Below are 26,391 nucleotides of genomic sequence, written 5' to 3' on the forward strand. Positions count from 1 at the left end.
TGGCGGAACAGGGTGAAAAAGAGGGTAGGTGAGGTTAAGGAGGTAACAGGAACGAGGTCCAGCAGTATCTCACGGGCCATGGTGAGGACCAGCAAGGTGGGGCCTACAGGTTTTTTAAAAAAAATATTTAACTGTATGAGCTCTTAGTTGCAGTGTATGGGATCTAGTTCCCTAACTAGGAATCAAACCCAGGCCCTCTGATTTGGAAGCATGGAATCCTAGTCCTGGAGCAACAGGGAAGTCCCTTTTTAAAAATTTTCTCTATTTATGCAGGCCGTCAGTGCCCAGTCATAGTAACAGCACATGGGGTCTTCGATGGTCTTCAGTGCCAGCATGTGAGTTACTTGGTTGCAGCCATGTGGGATCTAGTTGCTAGACCAGGGATCTCTCCACCTGGGCCCTCTGCATTGGGAGTGCAGAATGTTAGCCACTGACCACCAGGGAAGTCTCCACAAGAGTTTTAGAGCCGAGGAGGGGGATGAGAAGTTGTTGGATTCGGGATGTGTCTGGGAGGAGCGCTAACAGGACTGTTGGGACGGGTGGCATGAAAACTGAGTTTGTTGTCCATCTCTCAGGGTTCAAGATGTCACCTTTTTGTGATGCCTCACCTTAGTGGGGCTCCCTGTGACCGCCCCTGCTTTGCTCGCAGGAGCTGCTTATGACTAGAATCCAGAGCCCTCTCCCCCATCCCCCTACGAACTGCTGAGAACTGGAATCCAGGCCAGCTCGTTCTCAAGCCCTTGCCCCCAGGGCCCAGCACTGTGTGTTCTGTGGGGTGGGCTGTATCCCCTGCCCTCCCCATCTCTTGTGCCTGGGGAGGGGGTGTGGCTCCTTGCCCAGCATCTGAAGATGCTGTTTCAGATGCACCCAGAATAAACATGGATCCCAGGCTGACCTCCAAAGGATCCAGGCCCACTGGCTGTAATGTAGGAGGCTCTCTTAGCCTTGGCTGCTCATTTGTGAAGTCGGGAATAAAACACCAGCCATGCGTGGGCTCCTGGGGGGGCGTCAGGGGAGGCGCCCACCATGTTCCTCCAACAAGACAAGTGGCTCAGAGCAGGATGCTCTCAGAGATGATGTCAGGGTTGCCTTCACCCTGGAGCAGTGACCTTCCAATTTCCTTGGTTCTGGTACCTCCATTCCTCAAGATGATGCTCTTTTCTGCAATATTTCCGATTTCTGGAAATGATGCAGACCTGTGAATTCAACAGTTCAAATGTCCTGGATGGACAGACCAGGCCCCAGTGCCTGGCACACAGGAGGTGCTCATTAAAGGGTGGAGTGAGGGGGCCTGTTAGTGCTGTTTCTTGCCACAGACAACTCCCCTGCCGTCTTGTGGATGTGGCTGCACTTACTGGTCCCTGGCTGTTGGCTCCTGGCATACTCTTGGCTTCCGGTGTCTTTTTCTTCCCCCTTCTCCACTCTGCAGAGCACTCAGCAAACATTTAAAGCCGGTGACTGTGCCCTGTGGAAGGCACGAGATGGGAAGGGAGCAGGGAGGCTGCCTCGGGCTCACGGACTCAGTGTGTATGGACAAAGCTGAAAGTTTCCTCAGGAGAGCGGTTTGCTTCTGAGCAGACCAGGTATTCCTAAGACTGACTTCCCAAGACCCTGTGCTCATCCCCGCCCTGTGACATCCCCTGAGACCTTTCCATATCCTCCCCCCCTTGCCCCACAGTGCCCATACACATGGTACTGCCACATTTTCTTGGAGGGTAGAGGGGCACCATTAGCCCACTTTACAGTAGTGGAGACTGAGGCCAGGAGAGGCAAGTCAGTTGTCCATGGAGGGTGAGGCAGAGTTGGGACTGAAGGCCAGGAACGTTTAATTCCAAAAACTCAGGATGGGGAGGCTGCTTGCAGTGGTTGTGCAGACCCAACAGGGGTTTCTGAGCTGGACACTTGGTGGCCACTGGGTGGGGAACACATGGGTTCAGGTTTCTCTGCTCCAACTCTTCTCGGACATGACTGAAGTCCGAGCAGACAGAGCAGCAGCAGCAGCAGCTCTTCTCAGAGCCTTTAATGGCTGCTGCGCACGGGATCCATGTATAAGTGGCTGCCTTTTCTTGGAGAATGCCTCTTTGCACTGGCTGCTGGGAAGCTCAGATACAAATCTGTGGCAAGTTAAACTCAGGTCTGTGTTCTAGTGGTTGTCTGAATTCCCATTCTGGGTATCCCTGGAATCTGAAAGAGGACATTTTCTCTTTTTTAAAGACTGTATACAATTCAGTTCAGTTGCCAGGCCTTGATTCCAGCTTGTGCTTCTTCCAGCCCAGTGTTTCTCATGATGTACTCTGCATATAAGTTAAATAAGCAGGATACAATATTATAGGATACAATAAGAGGTGATTAAGCCTTTCTCAGAATGATGTTTCATCCATTTGTTCATCCATTGGTCCAAGCAGCATCCGTTCTGGGCTCTTGCCTGAGGAGAGGGAACTCAGTTATCCATGACTTAGGTTCAGTCGCTCAGTTTTGTCCAACTCTTTGCAACCCCATGAATCGCAGCATGTCAGGCCTCCCTGTCCATCACCAACTCCCAGAGTTTACTCAAACTCATGTCCATTGAGTTGGTGATGCCACCCAACCATCTCATCCTCTGTCGTCCCCTTCTCCTGCCTTCAATCTTTCCCAGCATCAGGGTCTTTTCCAATGAGTCAGTTCTTTGCATCAGGTGTCCAAAGTATTGGAGTTTCAGCTTCAGCATCAGTCCTTCCAATGAATATTCAGGACTGATTTCCTTTAGGATGGACTGGTTGGATCTCCTTGCAGTCCAAGGGACTCTCAAGAGTCTTCTCCAACACCACAGTTCAAAAGCATCAATTCTTTAGCGCTCAGCTTTCTTTATAGTCCAACTTTCACATCCATACATGACTATTGTAAAAACCATAGCCTTAATTAGATGGACCTTTGTTGGCAAAGTAATGTCTCTGCTTTTTAATATGCTTTCTAGGTTGGTTGTAACTTTCCTTCCAAGGAGCAAGCATCTTTTAATTTCATGGCTGCAGTCACCATCTGAGTGATTTTGGAGCCCAAGAAAATAAAGTCTGTCACTGTTTCTCCATCTATTTCCCATGAAGTGATGGGACCAGATGCCATGATCTTAGTTTTCTGAATGGATCTAGAATTTCCTCCAAGCCTTTGTTTTCAGGCCCCCAGCAAAGACCCACTGTTCTCTGCCTGGAGGTCAGCAGGATCTTGCTTACAGTCTGCCTATCACCAAAGAGGACACTGAGGTTGCAGTCACTGCCATGCCCAAGATTCCACATGTAGGTGGTGGAGCTGGGGCTTGTCCCATCTTGGCTCCAGGCCATGGGGCTGCTAACTCGAGGGCGTTGAGTGCTGTGGCAGAGGAATGGGGCTTGAACCTTGACCTTCAGCTGTATATTGCGTCCTACCTCCTGTCCCACGGTTGCTCTTTACAGGAGAGGAGTGAGGGTCCTAAAGCCCTGGGAGAGAGAAGACTGCTCAGAGGCTGGTGTGGGTCTCTCCTGGTTTTCCCTGGAAGAATAAAGACCCCTAGAGTGGGTGGAGTAAGGCCACTGTGAGGATACCGCATGCCCACACCCTGGGGTGCCCTGTGCCAGGGTCTTTGCTGTTTGGATGTTGTCTCCACCCATGCCCGCCCGCCGCCCCCCCCCCCCCCCCATTTCCCATGTAAGAGACGGGTTAAGAGCTGGGTCTGGCCCAACTGGCTGGCTGGCTTCTGCCCAAGTATTTAATGTGAGTGCCAGACTCACACAGGCAGCTGCCCACCTCCACAGCCCCACCTCAGAATAAACTGATTACTTCAGCCCCACGGGGACCCCTGCACAGCATGCGTGCCTGTGCCTCCCTACCTCAGGGCTTTGGCCCAGGACCTCTCGGCACCTGCGAGACTCACTCACTGCCTGCACACCCATGTGTCCTGGCCCCTACCGTGTCCTGCCCATTGGGTATCTGTCCCCTTCTAGGGCAGAAGCTGGGTGATATACTGTATGTACTTTGTCCCTGCTGGGATCCTGTGAGTGTGAACGAGGATGGGGCATAGCAGAGTGCAAGCGGGTGCCTTGGAGCACTCTGGATGGCCGTGCACGCCCAAGCGCAGGGAGTGGCAGCAGGCTGAGGGGAAAGCAAGGCCTCCAGAGAGGCCAGATGTTTCCAGTCACAGCTCTCATTCCCTCCAGCCAGATTCGAGGCCCAAACGCCGCCCCCCCACCCCCTGCCATGGGAGAAATTGCTCCTCCAATCTGGGCGGAGTCTCTGCCCCCCGCCAACCCCACCAGGGAGCACGGTAGGTAGGTGGACACTGGGGGAGCTGGGTACAGCCCCTAGCTCAGCCTCTAGAGTTTATGACTCGGCCAAAGAATGCATGTTGGGCTCAGCCAGCAGGCGGAGGGGAACTGGGCCAAATTTTACCTTCGCCTGTGCAGCCAGGGTTGGCCGCCGTGGCTGAAGAGGGGGAATCCTTTCTTCACCACTGCCTGTCAGGTCAGCAGTTGCTCAGCTGCTGGGGGTGGAGCTGGCACTGAGAGCCCCACATTCAGAGTGAAACCCATGGCGCCGCCAGTTAATCTTGGCACTAGCGCTGGGGGCAGGGCCCAGGGAGGAACTGAAAAGGAGACAAGGCCCATTCCCTTCTTGGCCTGGTCTACTTCCTCCCGGTGATTCTGTGGATCCAGAGCCAGGCAGGGCCAACCACACATGCAGGCGCAGGAACAAACCCTCTGTACTATTCTGTAGCCAGGAAATAGACATGGAGAGGCTGGCTGGCTGAGAGTGCTGCTGGGGGTATGGGGGCCCTGCTTCCCTGTGCTCTGTCTGGCATGTCCAGTGTCCATGCGGGAGCTGGGTGGGGCTCCCTGGCTGAGGAACTGGGTAGTAGGGGACATACAAGAGGAACTGGAAGGGTGATAATGCCCTGGCTGGTGGTCACTTAGGGTGGGATTTACTAGTTGTGTAGCTTCTCAGAGTGCATTCCCACCGTTCTCCATCCCAGACTGCTGTGTCCAACCACCAGGGCAGGACTGGCAGCTCCAAGACCTGCTGGGTGTGGGCCTGGACCAGGAAGAGCCTCTCTCCTAACAGGCTGCCCAGTCTTGCACTCACCATCCTTCTGCCAGAATCCTGGCACCTGTTTATCTGAAGCTCAGTTGAATGTATGACTTTGGGATGGACTCTGGCACCACTCTGGCATACCCGTCTGGGCACAGGCTGGATGCTGTGCCTAGAACTCACCTTTGTTTCTGCCTCGTCTCCTTCTCCTCACCTGGTGCTGGCTTGACGGTGTGTGCATGCACGCATAACTAGTTGTGTCCAACTCTTGCAACCTCATGGCCTGTATGTAGCCCACTAGGCTCTAAAAAATTTCCCGGCAAGAATATTGGAGCGGGTTGCCATTTTCTTCTCCAGGGGATCTTCCTGACCCAGAGTTGAAACCCAAGGTCTCTTGCATCTCCTGCATTGGCAAGTAGGTTCTCTACCAACCGAGCCACCAGGGAAGCCCTGGTTTGGTGGGGATTGTGGTTATTTTCAGGCACACCTCACTGTCTCTTAAAACAGCTGCTGAACGGAGGAGGGCACAGTTGGGTCTTGGCTGCCCCTTCCCCACATCTTATCTTCCTCAGGCCTCTGCTGAAAGCCACCATTGATCATGTCATGACTCTAGGGAAACAATCTTAGCCATTTTATCACAGGAGGAAGTGGAGGGGTGCTCTCCCTTCTGAGAAAGTGATGAGAGCTCCTGGGCCCTGGGAACAGACATCTGTAGGGTCAGCCAGGTTCAGTCAGGACACTTTTGATGACTAAAGAGTAGGGGGGTCATCTCCCACCCATTCTGAACCCCATGTGTGTTGAATGTCATGCAAGACTTCTGGGGCCTGCAGTTCTCTGGTTGGCTGTAACTAGGGCCAGCCTTGCCAGGCTGTGTTCCTTTGGGCACACTGGCAAAACAGCCCCAAGAGCCCATAGCTAAGCTACTCTGCCAACTCCCACCATGCCACCTCACCTGCGCCTCCTCCTGAGACTTGGAGGCAGAACAGAGTAGTCAGGTGAATGCTTTGAAAGGGGGTTCACAACCTGATCTCTGCTTCCTCAGGCAAATTACTATCTCCAAAATTTGAGTTTCTTCTTAAGATGTGGTGATATCTGCTTCCTGGGCTGCTGTTGGGCTGGGAGAGGTCCGTCCTGGTGGGGAGCCAGTGGAGAGGGGGGAGAGGAGCTAAAGCCAATGTGAAAGGCCTGGGCCCTTGGCATGGTCAGCCAGCACCACAGAGGAAACTTGGGTTGGGATACCCTCACCTTCCCTTTCTGGGTTTGCTGTGATGAGGTGATCAGCAGCGATTGTGACGGGCCAGAAGAATGGGTTGGGGGGTTTGCTCCACCAGTGGGAAGAGAAACAGGTGTCAGCCAGCAAATGGGTCAGAGCTAGAATGTCCACAGGTCAAGGTGAAGCAAAGACTGGCCCTCAGGCCCCGTTGGGTGCTGGGGAACTCAGTGTCTATGTCTGGGTGGGGGAGATAGTGCTGTAGTTACAGGCAGAGGATCCCCTGCAGGTTTCTGCTGGGAAGAATGCTAGAACCTACTCCAGGATCAGGGTGCCCACTGAGCAAGCTAGGCCCCTGGGGAGACTGCAGAGAAGAGCAGAGGCCTGGGTGGGTGAAGGGCCATCAGGGACAGGCCCTGAATGTCTGCATTGGTCTCCTAGAGCTCAAAGTCTAAGCTACAAGCAGCCTGCTCCAGTATCCAGGAGATCCGGCGATGCACACGTCTTGAGATGCCTGATAACCTGTACACCTTTGTGCTAAAGGTGAGTGGCAGCTTTCCACACATGTGGGGAACAGACACAGACCTCAGGAATTGCACACAGCTGTCCCTTCCTTCCTGCCAGGTGAAGGACCGGACAGACATCATCTTTGAGGTGGGAGATGAACAGCAGCTGAATTCATGGATGGCTGAGCTCCGGGCATGCACAGGCCAAGGGTGAGACCCAAGGGCTCCATCTTGACACAGCTTTTCCTGCTATTCCTGAGCTACCCAGTCCTTAACCCCCATCTTCTCTTGCAGACTCGAGACCACAGACCCAGAGCCGCACTTTCCCTCAGCCACAGAACCTGTTGGCACGGCTGACTCTCCAAGGGGAAGCACAGATTCCTTGAACCAAGGTGAGGGGTCAGGGCCTCTGTCCTCCAGCACATCGGGACCCAGCCCAGGGCATAAAGCGCCCACAGAGGGTCACCATCACCCATCTCCTTCTCTACCAGGTGGTTCTCCTGGGGGGCTGCTGGATCCAGCCTGCCAGAAAACAGATCACTTCCTGTCCTGCTACCCCTGGTTCCACGGTCCCATCTCCCGGGTGAAGGCGGCTCAGCTGGTCCAGCTGCAAGGTCCTGATGCTCACGGAGTGTTCCTGGTGCGGCAGAGCGAGACGCGGCGCGGGGAGTATGTGCTCACGTTCAACTTCCAGGGCATCGCCAAGGTACGGGGCAAGGCGGCTGGGGCTGCACCCTGGCCAAATTAAAGGCCCCGAGGGGCCAGGGCCTGAGCCTACCTTTCTTCCTTTCCTGTAGCACCTGCGCCTGTCGCTGACTGAGCGGGGCCAGTGCCGAGTGCAGCACCTCCACTTCCCCTCGGTCGTGGACATGCTCCACCACTTCCAGCGCTCGCCCATCCCCCTCGAGTGCGGGGCTGCCTGTGACGTCCGGCTGTCCAGCTACGTGGTCGTCGTCTCCCAGCCACCAGGTGTGACCCTGATGCCCCTTGATAAAGGGGGTGGGGACCAAGACCTCCTGTTGTGTCCTTCCAGCACCTGCCTCCGCCCTGATAAGACTGACAGTGTGGTCTCTCTCTCGGTCACTTGTCCCCCAGGTTCCTCCAACACTGTTCTGTTCCCTTTCTCCCTCTCTCGCTGGGATTCAGAGCTGGGCCTTCCCCACCTTAGCACTTCTGGCTGTCCACGGGGGCTTGGCCCAGAGGGTCTTCCAGGCCGATCCTCTCCCCCAGAGCAGATCTTCCACCTGGTGCCTTCGCCCGAGGAACTGGCCAACAGCCTGCGGCACCTGGAGCCCGAGCCCGCCAGTCGAGCCCGGGACTCAGACTATGAAATGGACTCCTCCTCCCGGAGCCGCCTACGGGCCATAGACAATCAGTACACGCCTCTCTGATGGGCCTCACGCTGCCCTGGGGAGCACAAGCAAGCAGAGATGTGAACTTGTGAATGTAACTTTCTTTCCTTCCTTCCAGAGAGAGATTCAAGGGACACTTTAACTGCTCATTCCAGTTTGGATGTGACCCTTCTATTAGGCCTGTTAAAGGGCCTCCTATAAGTTCCATTCTTACCTGGCTTTCTCCTTATTGTTTACAGTTGTAGTTCTTGTTCGCGGATGTCACTAGGACCAGGCCCCATCACTCTTGAGAGGTGGCGGGCGGAGGGGGAGGGCCGGAGTCGGCAGTGGAAACTTGTTCTCTTTTTCACTGACACTGTCTGTCCCAACTGACAGACTTTCTACTTGGGGAGGGGGCCCATCAGGAAGCCCAAAACACTAACAAGCCCTGGATTCTCCTGTGGTTTTTCCCACTGTAGCTTCAGTCCATGGGGTAGGTCTGCTGTACCCAAGCCACAGGTGACCACACCTATCCTGCTTCAACTTTCAGCTTTAGGACAAAAGTTCTGGCAGATGGACAAGCTAAAGGTCAAAAATGATTTTAAACATTTTTACCTCAGATTAATTTTTCAAAGAAATCAGGTTTCAAAATTAAACCATTGCTTATTTCATTGCACTGTTTAATACCCATGCAATTTTTATAGTCAGAGACAGCTATGCAAACCTACTGACCAGGTTCCTGGTTCAAGCCAGTATGCCTGGCTTCCTTGTCTGTTACATTGTCAGGACAGTCACCTGTTGCTGAGGAGACACTGTCCTTCCTAAATGTAGAGAACTGAAGTGTGTCACTCTTTCAAGGAAATTCCAAGCAATTATTGAAAGAGGAGGGTGGCCAGGAACAGTTCCACCCTGGTGCCTTATGAAAAAAACTGAATTCTGGTTTACAGTAGCTTTATGGTGAGAGTTAAACTGAGGCGAGGGAGGGGCAAGGAAGAAAAGGGCTGCTGGGCCCTTTCTAGTAAATCTTTCACCAACAGGGCTGGCTTAGAGCCTCCAAGCCTCTAAAGGCTTACTAAATTATTCTACAAGGTTTTAGGCTCATTCTTAAGCCAAAATGGAAGCTAGGAAGCTGGTGCCACAGCTAATGAGAAACTCCTTTAATAGCCCACAATCGGTGTTCTGTTCCAGCAGTGACCACTGCTTCATCTAAGACTATGTGTGCATGGATACACAGGCACCCATAACCTCTACCATCCCCAGAGGTCCTGCAGTCGAATCTCCATCTGTACTTGCCTTTCACAAGTGACACAATTCATAGGGGGCTAGCTCCTCCCACAACTTTCATGCAGAGGCTCAGAAACAAGGGAGGCAGTGACCCAGCGAGTCAGCTGCTTCTGGTGCCAGCAGAGCCCTTCAGTATAGCTGCCAGGCTCACCCAAGTGGCTTCTAGGAAACTGGGAGTTTTATTAGCACAGCTTAACATTTACAGATATATCAATCAAAGGCTAAAATTAAACCTTGGCCTAGACTGACTACTGCCTGCCTTATCTGGGGTGAGGGGTGTGTCTGTTCCAGCCATTCTCTGTACTCCAGGAGGTCAGACTTTAGGAGGGGCAGGGAGGTAAGCAGCCACCTCACTTCACTACTTTTAAAACCAACACTCCTGGCAGTCCAGTGGTTAGGACTCTGGACTTCCACTGCTGGGTGCACGGGTTCAATCTCTTGTTAGGGAACTAAGATCCCTCAAAAAATGTATATAAAACTAACACTCCTGGGTGGTTTCACAGATGGTAATGCATATCCAACCCTGATCTATGGTTGTGGTCCATTTCTAAGGGCCACATTTTCTACACATCAAGCATTACTGAGTAATGAATGCTAAGCAAAGCGCAGACCAGGAGGGTAAACGTAGTATGACACCTATAAGCCTGGGGCACTCATTTCCTAACAGCCTCTCAACATACAAGTCTCAGGTAGTGCCAAGAGGCTAGCCAGGCCCAGCAAGCTCACAGCTCTGACTGACTGGCTGCAAAGTACAAGCTGAGAATCCGTGACATAGTCACCCACTTCCAGACAGCTTCAGTGTAAAGTGTTCAAGAAAAACATTTCTTGACTAAATGTGTCTGAGTTACCCGGACAGTTCAAATACATTCCAACAAAAAGGCCCCTTGTGGCCTAGGAAGAAGTGACACTAAGCCAATGCCTTTCCTTTCTGCTAGAGCAGGTTGAGCTGGAGAAAGGGGGAGCAGTGGGGCCCAGGGCGTGCTGCCCTCACAGGCAGTGAGGCAGCAACCTTGATAGCTGCAGCCAGCCCACCGCAGTCAGAGCACGTTCCACCACCCTCTTTCCAGCCCCAATGTGACCACTGCTGCCGGCAAGAGACCACGCCGGCAGCCTCTGCTGAGAGCCAGGCTCTGAGTGCCAAACGGACACTGAGTTATCACCAGCCTTTTGGTTATCTCTAATGACAGATGATGACAAGGATGGCCTGACTGCTCCCAGCACCATCACTTCCTTTACCTGACGTTAATGAACTTTTACAAACTAACAGTCACCAGCACCAAAGAATTAAGTCAACTAACCTGCCTTGAATTTTAGACCAGCAATCCATATGGCTTTATCTGGCATAAATCTTCTGCCTTTGATCATTTCTGGACCGTGTAGGAAAAAGGAATAGCAAATCATTAAAATCTTAAGCCAGAGAACACTATTTTTACATAACAGTTTCTTAACCTAAAATCAAGGCCTTGAACTCTTCCCTAAGGGTTGCCTGAGATTCCTTCATGCTGTTATTCAGGGCTAAGTTTGTGGGCTGAGTGCTAACATCTCCTACAAGCTAGAGGAACTTGATGGTTGATTATCCACTGCCTCTTAACAAGGACACATCTGACACCCAGTGTTTAGCTGGAATAAACAGCACATTGTGATGACAACACAGAATGGATTCATCTTGTATCATTATAGGCAGAAGGTCTATTTGGCAAATTTTTATGTATTGTTTATGTACTGTATAAGTAACTTATTCTTGAATACAAATTTTGCTATAATGTACAAATTGCTACATGTGAATTAAAACAAAGGTTTTGGAATCTTGATTAGTTAACTGCAGTATTTAAAGGTTCTATTATGACTATACTCTCTGAAAAATAGGTATTTTTCCAGTTTATCCTCCTCCCACAAAACCAAGACACCTAACAAATGCTTAGGGTTTATCTTGTGCATTGCTGCATCCTTTCAGCCCTCTGGATTCCTTTATTACAACTGTGAGTGTGTGTCTCCTGCCCCCTACTGGTAAAACACAGATGCCTGAATCAGGACAACCTCTGACTTATCTGGGTTCCGGAGATATTAAAAAGGAAGCTTACAGAATCAACGTCAGGCTGAGGACGGGGACCTTCGGTGCTGCCCAACTCTGGCCAGCCTTCCTCCTTCTGAAGCAGACCTCTAGCCACCACAGAGAACATCTCTCAGTCTTGTCTTTTTTCTAGAGATACCTTGAACCAGAACTAAAGGTGAAGAAGAAAAATCATTTGACAGCTAACCTTCAAGGGTATTAAGAAAGCAGTCAGCCCTCCTGCCCTGATACTCAGTATCCTATAATGGAAATAGCTCATACAAACACACATTAACTTGGTATCAGTTTTTAAAACTTTTTTTATTTTTTAATTTTTTTTAAGTTTTTATTTTATATTATCTACAAAGTAAAAGTTTTTCCCTTAACTTAAAAGTTGAACCACTGCAGACAGTGATTACTTCATCAAACTTGATTTATAAATAATAATCCGTCAGTTTGACGGTAAGAATTTACTGAACCTTTGTCAAGTTTAGTAAAAGGGTGTTCCAAGTCTTGATTTTTTTTTTTTTTAGCGGTAATAGCAGCAAGAATCACTCTTGTTACTTCTTTTGCTAGCTGATGTGTTGTTCATGACTTTCAAGGGTCATTAAAAAATAAATAACTTCCAGTTTCAGCAAGCAGAGCTGGGGTACTTGCGGGACTTGGAAACAGCATATGGAATTATGGAACAGCCCACAAGTTCCTAAATGCCTCTACTCGGTCCAAATATCTTCCACTGCAAGTGAACTGTTAGCATTCCTATTGGATGTTACAAGAAATCAACATATATTTTTTCAAAACAAAATAATGAAATTCTAGTTTTCTGTGCTTCCAGTTGGTAGAAGCAGTAGAAGGGAGGAGGGAATTTGGCCTTTCGGTTCCTCCAGGGCAGCCTTACAACTGCTGTTGGTGGTGGGCTTGTACTGTAAAAAAGAAAAGTGAATATTTAAACAGAAAACTGGCAACACTTGCACATTAGCCTAGTGTTTCTGCAGCACATGACTGTAAGCTATCCTTGTGCTAGCTGAACAAGACTCAAAATTTAATTCACTCTGTACCCTCCCAACCCCCCAGCATCTGTACCAAAATGGGGAGAGGTAGGTGGGTGGGTAGAAACAGACCAGTCAGACATAAAACCATTTCAGATAAAACTCCCAGAAGAGTTGTTGTTCATGGGGTACAAAAAAGGCCTTAACATATCCCCTCCCCAAATAATAGCCAAGCACCAGTGCTGCTTTCAGAGTAACAGGTTAGACTGTGAAATCTCGCCATGGCCGCTGCCATCAAGTACTAGCGCACAATCACAGGCATTCTCTTCCTGTCAGGGCATAGACTGGAGCTAATTCTATACTCAAAACCAATCCATACACAGCACTTTCTCGTCAGTAGTAGTCTCCAGAGCTACAGTCAAACTCTGCCATGGTGGTAACCCCCCACATGCCAGACTGTTGGGACTCAGGAAGGAAAACACTGCCCTGTCCAGCCTAGCATAACAAGGAAGGCCAACTGAGTCCTAAGCATGCATCAGCTACACAGAATGCTGCTGCTGCTTCTCATCAAGCCAGATCCTATATACCATCAGAACACACACAGCCTAGGCTCCCGGAAGCCTCAGGTCCTGACACTGAACTGATCATCACAGTCCCTACTGTGCACACTCTGACGGGTCTTGCTAGTTCTCGGATGCGGGGCTTGAAGCGCTGGCCCTGCCTGCCATTCGACCTGTGCGAGCAGAATGCTTTGGGGTGCCCGGCGGCCCCTGCACACACACGCCTCACCTGAAGGGTGCGTCATATAAGGGAAATGCGCTGTTGTCGAGACTGGAATGGGCTGTAGTGCACTTTGAGCGAGGGCGGCCTGGGGACCGCCGGGTGGCTGTGTCGTCATTAGCATCATTGGCGCATGGGCAGTTGGATGAGAAGGAACCATTCCTGACTGTACATGAGCCTGAAACAGAGAGCTCTTTTACGCATACAGGCAACATCTCCAGCTTAAACAACATGTCAACTGTGTTCCTTTCACTGGGTTGGGGCTCTCAGGAAAGGGCAACAGTGGGCCCTCAGGGCCCTTTCTTTTCTCTGGGGACATTTCCTACTGGATCCATTAGTTGACCTATAGACATGCTTCACCTTTTGGCAGATTCTGCAAGGCTGAGGGGGCAGGCACCCAACGAGCCTTGGTAACAGTCAGGGCTGCCATGTCCTAGGCTTCAGCATTTCTGATGACTGGATTCTATGTATGGGGCAAGGTCTTCACAAAGGTAAGAAGATCCCTGATCCAAGCGCAGCTTTTTCAAACTAATAGGAGGCTACATGCAATGATGCTTCTAGACTCTGGCTTCCATGTGGGGCCTGAATTATCCCTTTCAGGTAAGAAAGCAGATTACACTGTAAGTGGGAACTGTTAACTCCTGTTCTATATTCTCTTTGCTCCTCCCCTGCTTCTCGCCTGCTCACCAGCACACCTCAGTGAAGAATGAGTCAAGGCAGTGAGAAACTCTCAGGCTCCTTTGCTCTGCTGAAAGATCCGCCGATAAAGCAGCAGCAGGAGGAGTTGCAGTGAATGGCTCCAGTTAGGTGGGGAGGGGTAATCTGAAATCATCAGGGCCAACCCAGTGTCCCTGTACCAAGTGATAGTGAGTTCAACCACGTCTCCCTGTCAAATTGGAAAGGTTTTAGCCCAAACAGCTGGACCCCAGCTCTGCAAAGATTTGCAGAGCGAGGAGGACGAGTCCTCAATTCCTCCTCCAATACTGTGCACCATGATATAAGCCTTGAAGGAAACCCTGTTTTGACTCTAACACGTTCAAGTAGACCCAGGGCACATCTGGACTTCCCTGCAGATGTTAACCTTTTTGTTCTTTCAGCACAAAAACACAAAAGTGAGGTTTTAGGAACCCCAACTTAGATATAAATTCACGTAACTACTTAGCCACCAGCCTCTGCTAGACATCTACCGGCCCCCAGGTCTCACAAAGCTCCTGATTCAGCCAAACAATGCTGCCCCACACTTGACCAAACCACCTCCCCTCCCCACCATCAAAAGCAACTCATCCACTGCAGTGCACCACACTACAGAACCTGCCCGTTTGCTGGGGAGGATGCCCAGACTTCCCAGAGCTGTGGAACTCTAGTTACAAGGTCGCCTTCTGAGAGTTAGCTCCAACTGAGCAGCATCTCCAGCCCCACCATGCCAGAGCCTCAGGGGTGCACTGCTTGACATGAAACGGAGTTCAGTGAGGCAGTTTAAGCTGAGACCTGCCTAAGAGAGTTCTGTTATGAAAGCAGCAAAAAGAGACATCAAATACAGCCGATCCACCCTTAACAGCTCCAGGGAGGGCCTCAAAGGACAGTGTTAAAAGTCCAACTTCAGTGCAGCTCCTTCTCCTCATTAAGACAATTCAAATTGGCCCTGGATCGCATTGGACTTTAGTCAGCAGCAACCACACCTTTCAACCTTTAGAAACTTATGCTAGAGGTGAGCCCCAAGTGCTTCCGGATCTGCTCTTTAAGAAAAATGGGAACACCTGGGCGCTTCCAGCTTCAAATCACACAGCACCAATGTACAAGGCCAAGTCCTTTCAAGAAGTACAACGTATGGTCAAAGCAGATTTAGGAATAGCCAGGGAAACAAATGGAGAGATTTCTTAGGAACTCAGGTGACTAACATTCAAGTGGACAGTCCCAGGGCAGTCATCTCAGAGTTGAGAATTTGTAAAATCCCATCTTGTTTGCCAGACCTGTGTGTGTGTGTGTGTGTGAGAGAGAGAGAGAGAGAGGTGTGGGGGGAGTATGTGTACATATACGTGTATATATAGCAACGAGAAAGCTATATAAACAGAAACAGAGCAATGCAGACACAGTAAGGAAAGAACTAGGTTGCATTCCAGAGTCAAAGGTATTTTTAAGGCCTCAGTTGGGAAATGTCAAAAGACTGACCAATCAGCAACTTCACTGATCCCATTACAAAACCACACAAACATTCATTTAAGGCCAGATCACATGTATTTGAGTGGGAAAGAAGAGACAAGCAGATGGCATCACACACAGGGGTTCCTAGCTTGAAGAACATCTGGCTCTTTGCTGCTTATCTGATAACTTTCATATCCTACTTGGTCTTCACAAAAAGTTGGCTAAAGCAGGTTTACCTGAGGTACATGGGCCATGTGGGGTGGATTGGTGTAAGCCGGCTGAACATGAGAAGGATGAATGGTAAAGACGGTCTGCTGTGCTGCTGGGAAACTATTCTGTGGAGACTGTGTATTGGAGGCAGGTGTCATGGAAGGTGGGGTTGGCGCAAGCCCCGCATGGTAAATGGCAGACTGCTGCTGTGGACTGGCCAGATGGAGAGCCTGAGCGGCCTGGTGCTGATGGTGCTGCAAAGTGACAGCAAAGAGTACAGATTAAGAGACATTCTTTTCTGGGATACAAGCCTGATTGTCAGACTGCAAGCCCTCAACCAAGAGTACTGCTCCAGGGAACTGGAGCAAAGAGCTCCTTAAGTGCCTTCTTAAAAAGCACAACTAAAGAAACTAATAGGAAAACAAATAAAATCGTATAACATAAACATTAGAAATGAGAGTTTTAAAAAAGTTCCAAGCAAATTCCTTGTTAGAATTTTCTATATTGGTAAAATTTTCAGAACTTACCTAACCACCTTATTCTCAATATGTACCTTAAGGTGATTAAAACTGGGGGCACAGCCTGCAGAGCTGTACGCTGGCTCCTAGGTGAGGCAGGGCTGCTAAGTGTTTTGATCACGTGGTACCTAGCATCTTGCCTGGCACTGGAAAAAACACTCAGTAAACAGAACGATGCGGCGATTCTGGTGAAGGCCTCTGAGTGTCTTACCTGAACAGGACTGGGCGCAGGATGGCTCCCACCATGCTGGCTTTGCTGCTGTCCGGTGGGCGTAGCTGAAGGCTGAGGATGTGGAGTATGTGGGTGCAGGGTGGCATTAGGGTGCGCATACTGCTGAGCAAGGGAGCCAGTGGAAACTAAAGTGAAATAAAAAGGAGTGTGTATAATTGATGTGTGTGGTAGTCTTCATTGCACTTCTATGCCTCATCAACTTTCAGCTCAACAGCTTTCTTGATGCTCAATGCCTAACCCATCTCTATATTTGACTCCATTTAATCCATCCACTTCTTGAAAAAAAAAAAGTCAAGTTACTGCTTACCAATCAGACTAGCATTTTATTCAAATAACATACATACTGTATCTAAATCTGATCAGTTTAAATTTACTTTTATAACAGTCACTAGGTTTTCCTGAAAAAGCAACTTAAAAGCAGAACTTAAAAGCAGACAGAAATAATTCAATCTTTCTCTAACACACACACACACACACACACACACACACACACAGTAGCTCAAGGCCATCATCTGGCTAACCTCACCATGCTACTGCCCTGGAGCTGGCGCAGTGTCCTATGGGCACAGATGGTATCAAAGCTGCAGTAAGGGGCTGGATAAGGTGTGTGGCAAGGTCAGGGCTCTATCTTCAGGGCCAAATGACCACAATCTCTCTCAGCTGATTACAGAAGCCACTTTGCTGCTCAGTTTGTTCCCTGGGCCTCCCCGCTCAAGATCTCTCACCTTTGTTTTATCATTTAGGATTACCCAAACTATGTATTTAGGAAAACTGAACTCCCTTCAAAGCATCACAGCCTTTAGAAAAAATTTTACTAGTTAGGGTAACTTCAAAGGAAATATGATGATTTAGTTTAAGTAAAAATGTGTTCATTGAAGGTAAGAATGCAAAGCCAATTCTTTGTAACTGTCAGCACTGACCATACGTTGGCACAAAACAGGGAGATCAGATATTTGTTCATGTCATCCCAATTCAGCAATCTGAGAATCAAAAGCACAAGACGGGTTCACTGCTTCCGGTGACTACTAATATAGCACACTGATACAAATCTAACCATGATGTGGCTATGAGTTGAGGACAGTCTTCTCAAGACATACCTCTTAGAAGTCAATGTGTGATTTCCAGCCTTCTCTCAAATCAATCCTGAAATCCCTGAGAAGCTATGCCCATACACAGAAACAATTTCAAAATACTTCCTCATGTTCTTCATATGATGTTATGCACAGGGAACTCATAGGGAGAAGCAAGCACCTTTGGGATCAGGCACCCTGACTCCAGTAGTCTAGTAGGCCGGCTGCTGAGAGTCACCAGCAGAGATGGCTCTGGGTGAATCCCATGTAAATGTTATGCAGAAGGTTAGGCACATGAAACAATTCTATAATACTTGACATTGTAGGGCCAGGGGCTACCAACATTCCAGCCCAACTGGTTATCTCCTCAACTGCATAGGTACCCTTTAAAGAGAGAAGGAGAGGCAAAGAGCCAGCGCTAGGATCACCTGTGCATCCACGGCTAACACCTAGTGGGAGTATATACTAAGTTAACATCTAGATTAGATTCAACAAAGCACTTCTGTTTATACACTGGGAAAATCCCCTAACTATAACAGTTAACATACATTGAACATATTAACAAGAAAAACTGGCAACATATTCTCTGGGTGTTTTTTTTTTAACAAGTCAGTGACTGATACCTGGGAGGTGGAAAAAAATAATGTACTAACAGCTTTCTTGAATTTCACAATCCCATGAATTTATGAAAATAGAGTCTTTTCCCCTACTTCATTGGCTTATTAAAAGGCCATTCATCATCATTTAAATTAACTTGCAGATCTCCACAAACTGTTTAGGCACTTGGTCTAAAAGACTTGACATAAATTTTGAACCTCTGCTCTTGTAAATCTTAAACTGGAAAGCAATTCCTGAATCCAAATTCTTATTTATAAGTTTCATAGAGGTAGACTATAGAATCTCATAGGGTTTCTACTTATTTAACCATATTTATTCAAGAAATTTTTGTACTGAAAATTTAACTTTCCTTTCTAATTATTCTGTAAGCAAAGTAATAAGAAAATAAAAAGTAACATCAACCAACTCTAGCTGGGTGCTATTTGATTTTCACACGTTAAAAAAAAAAAAAAAAAGAATGGCCATTACAAAGAATAATTATGCCCATGAAGTCTCATAATTAACTAATTATCCACCAATTAGAAAAATGTTAAAACCTTGATATTACTTTGAGAAAAATAAAGACAGAAGTATTTTTTATCATGCATTTTTAAAAGGCACCTCTGGATTTATTTGCCAATACTAAAAGGCTATCTATATCTCATTTACATTCATAGCACAAATACTTCAAGTAGTCCGAGCTGAATGTGTAAAAAAACCCATCTTCTCCCTATCTGAACATCAATAAACTACAATGCATTATAAGAAAAATTAAGCAGATTTAAACAGACATCATAGGCTGGAAAATAAAATGTAAGCATGTCTGATTAGAAATATCTTCCTCTGTTTATCATCTTTCTGAAAAGACACTTGCTAAGCAAGTACCTTATCCAGGAATTCTTTTCCCCTTCAAATACGAAAACTGAGTAGCTAATTGGGGAAAATGTAGAAACTAGACTTTAATAGTAATAACAAAAATATACTTTGGTTCCTTGAAAGCTCACTTCAGAAAGGAACAAACACAGCTAGGGTAGAAGGGAAATTTTTAAAAGAGGAGGAGGGGTTGGGGTGGGGTGGGCAGAGAGAGAGAGAGAAAGGAACCAAGTTAGAGTAAATGAGGAAAGTAAGAGAATTAGAGAAAGGGAAAAGTGGAGAGTGAAAGGCAGAAAATTCTGGGCTTTCTTAAACTAAATCTATCATTTAACTGCTATTATTATACATACTCATTAGCTAAAGATTCCAGAGAGGTTAAAAATAAAGTGATTTTTCTTAAAAATTCTGATTTAGCTCTCCACCAGATAACCACAGTCCAAAAAGTTTTCTAGGCCATAACTGATCCTACTGAAGCCAACTGAGTCCACAGAGCTGTGCATTTAATTTCTAACTAGGTTTTCTCATTTTTGGCCTTGGATGCACAAGTCATGAGAGATCACCAGCACGGCAAAACCTCAAAAATGAAACAAAATCTTCCAACTTTTAGTTTCGATGGTAAAATCAGAAGCAAAGAAGTGAAGGAAAGTGGAAAACTTTAAAAGGGGAATAAAAGGCAACTAGACCAAAAAAAACAGGGCAAAAAGCTTATTTAGAAGGAGGTGGGGTATAAAGCAGCAAATTAAATCACAAACTGCAGCCCCGCTATTAGTTTCTTTTAAAAAATACTGATATTCTCTTTTAGGGAAACTTGTGCTAAGGCAGTTAATGCTTAGGTGTGGTGATTAAGCTTTTAGCTACTTACCAGGAAACTGACTCCAAATCTACTAACAGAGACAGTAAGATGGTGAGGATAACTACATTTGAGACCTCAAACTGAGTACATTAGAATTACTGACACTGTCTTTTATATACTATACCACATACAGAATTCCCCTTCAATAGTTATATACACAGCAAGACTCCTTTTTAAAGAGCATCTATTAAAGGATTAAATTTGTTAACATTTCCTAGCACCAAATAAATAATATGTACGCACTTATTTTTGGATACCAAGGCACAATTAATGTCAAAATGTTTTCTCAATGCTTTTTAAAATTTGCCACCTAGTATATTCAGACATTCAGTTATTCCAAAATAATTTAAAATTTAGTCTCTATGATAACATTTTAATCCTTAATAGTCTTGAGAAAACAGTATTTCACATAAAGTGACCACATACTACACTATCATCCGTTTCTGCAAGTTAGTGACTTCCCCTTCCAAATACCAAAAGTCCATGAATAAGCCTTAAGATTTCCCTACAAATAGAGAAAACAAACCTTACAAGTTCATTTCTAAAAGAAATCCCTGCTCAGACTTTCTCCATTTAAGAGCAATCATCTACCTTTCCACTGCTGAGAGGGGCTGGTGTTACTCAAGGTAATCTCTGGTGGCTGCTAGATCATGTTTTCCTGCTTAAGTTCAAGACATCCATGAGGTGTCTGCTACCTGAATATTTTAAACCTGTAGTCATGCAAGGATTGAAAATACAGGAACGCTTCTCCCGTAGTATTTCAACCCTACTCAAATAAAAATCCTTGTAAGAATAAATTTTTTCTTACCAGGATATATATTTTTTAAAAAATTGTATATTTTACACTTGTGGCTTGTTTTGCTTTGCTATGAAAAAAGGCTGTTCAGGAAGATTTTCTCTGAACAAGGAATGTATTAGGCATTCCGAAACAGTCACATATTTGCTTGGTATGCAAAAATTTATTTCTGAAACAAGTCAATTTTTAAATTAACTCCAGCTTTCTTAAGCTGGGTTATACTTCCTTTTTAAAAACTCTGAATTATTTTCAGATATATGTATTTTTTAATGATTTTGTCTGGCACAAGGAAAAGATTGCTCAACAAGTCTACTCCCTTAACATGTATTCTTTAAAAAGTGTTTTACTGTTCAAATTAAAATTAGTATAAAAAACCCAACTCACTGGCAAAGTAGAAAGAAGGGCTTGTCTCCTTGTTGTATGGTAATTTGGGACATGCTGAATTTGGGAAATAGAAAGGTTAATTAGCCTTTTAAGGTGTGCATTTTCCTAATTTTCTGGAAAGGTTGACATATTTAGTAATTTCTTTTTGTATTCATGCATAATTCATTTTTCTTATTTTATAAGAGATGACAAGCACTTTAAACATTACTACAAAATTAAGTAAGATGGAGCTGAAGTGAAAGACACTTTTTTCTTCTGTATTGGGCGGTCGAGTTCCACTTGCTCATTTGCTTAAACGAAAGGAATAAAGTCATTATCTAATAAAAAGACCAACATTGCATTCCATTGAACAACTCTAATATAAAAAATATACCAATATAAAACAATATTTACCAAATTTCATTCAAAAGACTAGTCCAATTTTGCCAATCATTACTAACAGAAATGTCACCTTACAGCTTGTTCTGTAAGATGTTTACTACGCATCTGGGAATGGATCCAAAAACTGAGAAACATAGTAATATTAATATTAAACAAGAGTGTGATATCATTTCTTATTAAACTGTCTACATAAAGGGGTGTGCGTGGGTGTATAAGTACACTTGGAAGGATATGCACCAAAACATTAACAGGAGGTTGTAAGGGAGAGGATTAATAGGTGCACTTTACATCTTTCTGCCTACTGTACTTTCGAATTTATCTGCATTAAACTACCAAAAATAAACCCAAAGAAAAAGATTCTGGATTTAACTCTTCCTGATGGCTTTAGTTAGCAGAGAAAGTTTCATTATTACTATTTCTAAAAGGGAAAACAAAACAAGATGAATGAAACAAAATCAGAAGAATTTTAAGACTAGATGTTAAGGAAACAAAAAGTAACTTATTTGGAGAAAGAGGGCAGACGCAGTGATGAAAGTGAAATTAAGGTCAAAGAGATGAAGTTTGTGATCAGAGTCTCTCCTAAGATAGCTAGAAAGAATACAAGGTCAACAAACCTAGAATATATTTCTCCTAGTACCTTAAATAAACGTTCAAGGATTTGTTAGCATACTTACAGTTAATATGCCAAAAAATTTTAAAACAATAACCAGCCTTTCATTTTGTAGTCATTTCTATTCTCAAAGGCTCTTGCTATGACCGTAATGATTAATAAATGACAAAAAGGTAACATAACAACTGTCATCAACATCTGGGTGCATATTTTTTGTTTGTATTAAAAAAAAAAATCTAGATAGGATATAGCTTAAAAAATAATCCATACTAAAAATATCTAGTTCCTTTTGGAATATAAAATATAAACTGTTTAAGAGAAATGAGTATAAAATTAGCATTTCTATGCAAATTTTAACTTACAGTTTAAAATAATGTACTTAAAAATTTGTATTCTTTACAGACAAAACAAAATGTACAAAAATTTGTAAAAGTTTAAAGTCTGACTTAAAAATCTGTAAGACCTAAAATAAATCACTGATGAATTAATAAACTTGCTACAGCAGATTAAATTATGGTTTATTGCAGTAAATAACAAAATAATTCATTTCCTGGTGTCTTCTTCAGCGTATGTAGTGTCCAAAAGAGAACCAAAAATAATCATACCAAATCTAGGTACAGCGTTGCCCCTAGCCTACCCTCATCAACAGACATCAATAAAACTCAATCTGTGTAAATCGTAGGAGAGTTAATTCAGATATGGTTGAGCCAACTTTCTCCTGGCATCAAATAAGTAGCTTTGATGACTAGTTCATTCTAAGTTTCACTGGACATTAGGTCTAGTATTTTGTTTCTTTGCAGTATTTTTCTGTTTACCCACATCTGAATGGACTTCAGAGTCTGAGACCAACTGCTTTTCAAATGGAAATATTTTGCAAAGTAGTTATAAAACCATTAGTGCCTCAAATATAGTATTTACTGTACTGTACTGGATGTTTCAAACCAATGAATATCCATTCAAAAGACAAAGCCAGGCTGGCAGTGAGTGAATACACTGAGGAGAAAGATTCTGCTCAACAGTATTACTACAGTATCTCAAAAGGCATGGGCATACAAATAGCTATTCTCTAAAAGCAACGGAAATTTTAGCTCAAAAGTTTCAGATCTTATTCCAAAGGGAGTATGCCAGAAAATGGGAAGAAAGAAATGTTTTTCCACTTGTTATATCATGATATATTCAGGAATGTATGTATAAACAATCATTATGAACTTTTCACCTAAGACTTTAGCAAACTGGAAAAATGTTGAAATATATACAAATTGTGTAAAACTTAGTGTGATAAATCAGTGATGCCTTTTCACAACATAATTAGTTCGGGTTAAGACAACCCAATCGGAGAAGGCAATGGCACCCCACTCCAGCAGTCTTGCCTGAAAAATGGGGTCGCAAAAAGTTGGACACGACTGAGCGACTTCCCTTTCACTTTTCAATTTCCTGCATTGGAGAAGGAAATGGCAACCCACTCCAGTGTTCTTGCCTGGAAAATCCCAGGGACGGGGGAGCCTAGTGGGCTGCCGTCTATGGGGTCGCACAGAGTCGGACACGACTGAAGCGACTTAGCAGCAGCAAGACAACCCAATGACAGGAGATCATAACTAAAATCATAAACCAAATTAGTCTGTCAACCTTTCAATTAAATTATGGATGGGTTTCTTGAAAGGTTTTCAAAATGTTACAAGCACATTATTTAAATTTAAAGAGTATAATCAACAATAAAAGATTTTAAGTGTGGAAAAGTAAGATCTGAAAAGTATTTTATATTAAAAAAAAGTCACATAAAATTTCTATGATTAGTGAACCAGTGGGAAAGGAGCATGGCTCCAAAAAGTAAACATTAGAAGTGAGTTCTGGGTGACAAGAACAATGGTTGTTGCTGCCTGAGTCCTATTCCTGTTAACCTACAAAACGTTATAAACTGTAATCTAAAGTTAAAAAAACTGAAAGTCTTTACATTCTTAGTCATTCAAAAAGTTTAAAGAGGTTTTAAAAAGAAAAGGTCCACGCAGCTGCATGTAATATTAATTTCATTCTCACAGGGGTTGTTCTCTTTTCAACTGTACAAATAAATTTAAATTTCTCTTTTCCCACTCCAAAACAAACTGAAATGCCAATGGGAAAACTTAAATGACAGTAAAGGAGTTCTCAAAAAAGTTCAAAACAAAATTCAGATCTCAATAAAACTGGTACTATTAATAATTAAAGGTGCATTTTGAAAAATATGAGATAACTAATTAATCCTATTCTATAAAATATAAGGTGGGAATTTTATTTTAAATTCTCAACATTGAAAATGGTATTATTTTAGTACTTTATAGAAAGCTGCAAAGTTGACTTGTACAAAGTTCTCTGGCCACAAAACTAAGATGGCAATTTTAGCTTAGTAGTCTTATATATATTGTTTAATTTTATATAGAATACTTTTATCATTGCATACTGATTACACTTACAGTATGACTCTGTCTAAAGCAGATCTAGTATGACACAATTTCGACCACTTAAAATACAGCATAATGAAGAAACACAGTAGTATTATAACAAATAGCAATCAAAAATATGCAATGTCAGTGGCCCCCAGAATAAAGAGTGAGGGAGAATGTTTTCTTGCTAGAGAGTGCTTTCATTAAGGAAAAACCTTCCTGCATGCCTTAGGAAGAGTATACCAAATGATGTTACTGATGAGGAAGAGAAGGAAGATACATTTCTCTACAAAAGATGCCTTCTGTTACAAACATTATTACATTTTTAGTTAAAGAGAGAAATTTCAAGAACAGAAGCAGAAATGATTTGCCAAGACTTACAGACTAGGTCAGAGAGAACCAGATTCCTTTTTTTTTTTTTAAGATTCTTGACCCTCAATGTCATAAAAGGCAGAGTTATTCTTAAACAGAAGTTTAAAACACATTAAGACACACACTGAGAAAAAACAAAAAGTGTTTCCTACCATACATCGCATGTGTCTGCTCATGAGCCCCGTACTGAGTCGCTGAAGAGGACACTAAACCAGGCTGGGCATGTGTTGGTGGTGCCATCATTCTAGCATTACCCTGTATTACAGGACTATAGACATGAGGATGCTGTGTTTAAATAAAAAATTAAGAAAAAACATTAAAGTTATCAGTATAATCAAGTAGATTTTAGTTATGTCTTAACTTCATGGTTTGCAGGTTTCCAAAACTTATAAATTATAAATACAGAATTTAGAAAATTCTAAATCAGTTTGTTTTTGGCTATTTTCTTTGAAACACCTACACTGATCAGCACCTTTCTGTTAAAAGGGGCCCCCAAATCCTTAGCTGTCTACCCCCACCATAGCACATAACACAAGATATACAGAAAACCCCTTTATCACACTGAAACTTACTTAAATGGAACAACAGTTAAGAGCTATTAGGTCATATCAGGCTTACCTGAGACTGATAATGTGGCACATGCTGAACAAGAGGCTGATTTGGAAACTGCTGAGGACTGTAGGCGACATACTGTGTGGAATAAGCTGGTGGGGTGGCCACAATTGGTGGGCCTGCTGCTGAGGCTGGGTGCATCATGGTACTCTGATGGTGTTGGTCTTGCCGTTGTTGGGGCATATTTGGTACTGCAGGAAAAAATGATGTAATATTAGAAAATAGCATCTCCTTAGCATAAAATACATGAACTGGTCCATAAGGCTCTGCATGATTTGACATTTCTGCCTGTCTCTCAAATGCCATGCTATTCCGCACCCACCCCTCTTCCGTCACTATGGGCTGTTTTCCTATCATCTATGCCATTCCTCAGCCTCAATCCCCAATTCCCTACTGTCAGGTTGGAAAATTTTTACTTGTCCTTGAGGGGGTCAGCTTGATAGCCACATTCTCAGAGACACTCTGCGATGACCCACAGAGTTGATCAAGTCCCTGTAATTATAAGACTCTTACAGCACTATGAAACATTTCCCATATTATTTCTCAGATCATCCCTGTTTGATACACTAAATTATGCCATGGCTAGAGAAGGGCATTGGATTTTACTCAAAGAAAAACAAAAATACAACAAAAAAAGTGAAAAGAGACCCAACACTAATCTTAACTCCATTTTTAAAAATCTTCCACCACTAAATTCTTGCTCATTCTCAAACATAGTTATCACATGCTATCATGTTGCAGGTTTCTAAATAAGAGTTCTTGCCTATAATCGGCCCCATTAAAGCTCTCATTAACAGTTTAGGTCAACTGCCATCTCTGTAATATGTCTTTCCCAGTCCCCCACAAAACAGCAAGCTGCATGCTCTGTGTACCTTTTTCTCACATGTTTATTACAGCACTGACTGTTGCCTGTGATGGGTTTATGGTGCTATGTTAACTAAATCACTCAAGGGAAAAAGCTGTGAACCACCAATTCCACAGGACACAAAGAATGTGTAACTTATGTTCACAAAATCATAACGAATTGCCAAGGTAGAGATAAATTTTCTTAAAAACATCTGAAATTTTTGCTAAACACTTGACTGTTGCTGATATGTAGGAAAGCTGGTTATATATACTTATTATCTGGTTAGAAAAGCA

General features: G+C 44.6%; 2 protein-coding genes across 17 annotated transcripts in view; one reads left to right on the forward strand and one right to left on the reverse strand.

Moving 5' to 3' along the window:
* The window catches only part of SH2B3 (SH2B adaptor protein 3), a 37,520-nt gene extending 26,344 nt beyond the window's left edge, over nucleotides 1-11,176 (forward strand). Inside the window, exons 3-8 of one of the 6 annotated variants that reach the window (XM_005217911.5) lie at nucleotides 6,686-6,787; nucleotides 6,869-6,960; nucleotides 7,045-7,142; nucleotides 7,242-7,456; nucleotides 7,548-7,719; nucleotides 7,846-11,176. In XM_005217911.5, the coding sequence (XP_005217968.2) occupies nucleotides 6,686-6,787; nucleotides 6,869-6,960; nucleotides 7,045-7,142; nucleotides 7,242-7,456; nucleotides 7,548-7,719; nucleotides 7,846-8,141 (975 nt within the window). In that variant the 3' untranslated portion in view covers nucleotides 8,142-11,176. Of the gene's footprint in view, nucleotides 1-6,685; nucleotides 6,961-7,044; nucleotides 7,143-7,241; nucleotides 7,457-7,547 lie in introns of all 6 variants that reach the window. The other 5 variants (NM_001193067.2, XM_059876157.1, XM_024977441.2 and 2 more) reach the window with 5 other exon arrangements.
* A 541-nt stretch (nucleotides 11,177-11,717) lies between these two features.
* Nucleotides 11,718-26,391, reverse strand: part of ATXN2 (ataxin 2) — a 101,728-nt gene continuing 87,054 nt past the window's right edge. For 6 of the 11 annotated variants that reach the window (XM_015475521.2, XM_059876382.1, XM_002694500.4 and 3 more), the window contains 7 exons: nucleotides 25,258-25,442; nucleotides 24,792-24,924; nucleotides 20,860-20,913; nucleotides 16,266-16,411; nucleotides 15,563-15,790; nucleotides 13,194-13,362; nucleotides 11,718-12,338 (listed from right to left, as the gene is read on the reverse strand). In XM_015475521.2, the coding sequence (XP_015331007.1) occupies nucleotides 12,310-12,338; nucleotides 13,194-13,362; nucleotides 15,563-15,790; nucleotides 16,266-16,411; nucleotides 20,860-20,913; nucleotides 24,792-24,924; nucleotides 25,258-25,442 (944 nt within the window). In that variant the 3' untranslated portion in view covers nucleotides 11,718-12,309. The remainder of the gene's footprint in view (nucleotides 12,339-13,193; nucleotides 13,363-15,562; nucleotides 15,791-16,265; nucleotides 16,412-20,859; nucleotides 20,914-24,791; nucleotides 24,925-25,257; nucleotides 25,443-26,391) is intronic. The other 5 variants (XM_015475517.2, XM_015475516.2, XM_024977720.2 and 2 more) reach the window with 3 other exon arrangements.

This window comes from Bos taurus, chromosome 17 (assembly GCF_002263795.3).
Source record: "Bos taurus isolate L1 Dominette 01449 registration number 42190680 breed Hereford chromosome 17, ARS-UCD2.0, whole genome shotgun sequence".
NCBI classification, from domain to species: domain Eukaryota; kingdom Metazoa; phylum Chordata; class Mammalia; order Artiodactyla; family Bovidae; genus Bos; species Bos taurus.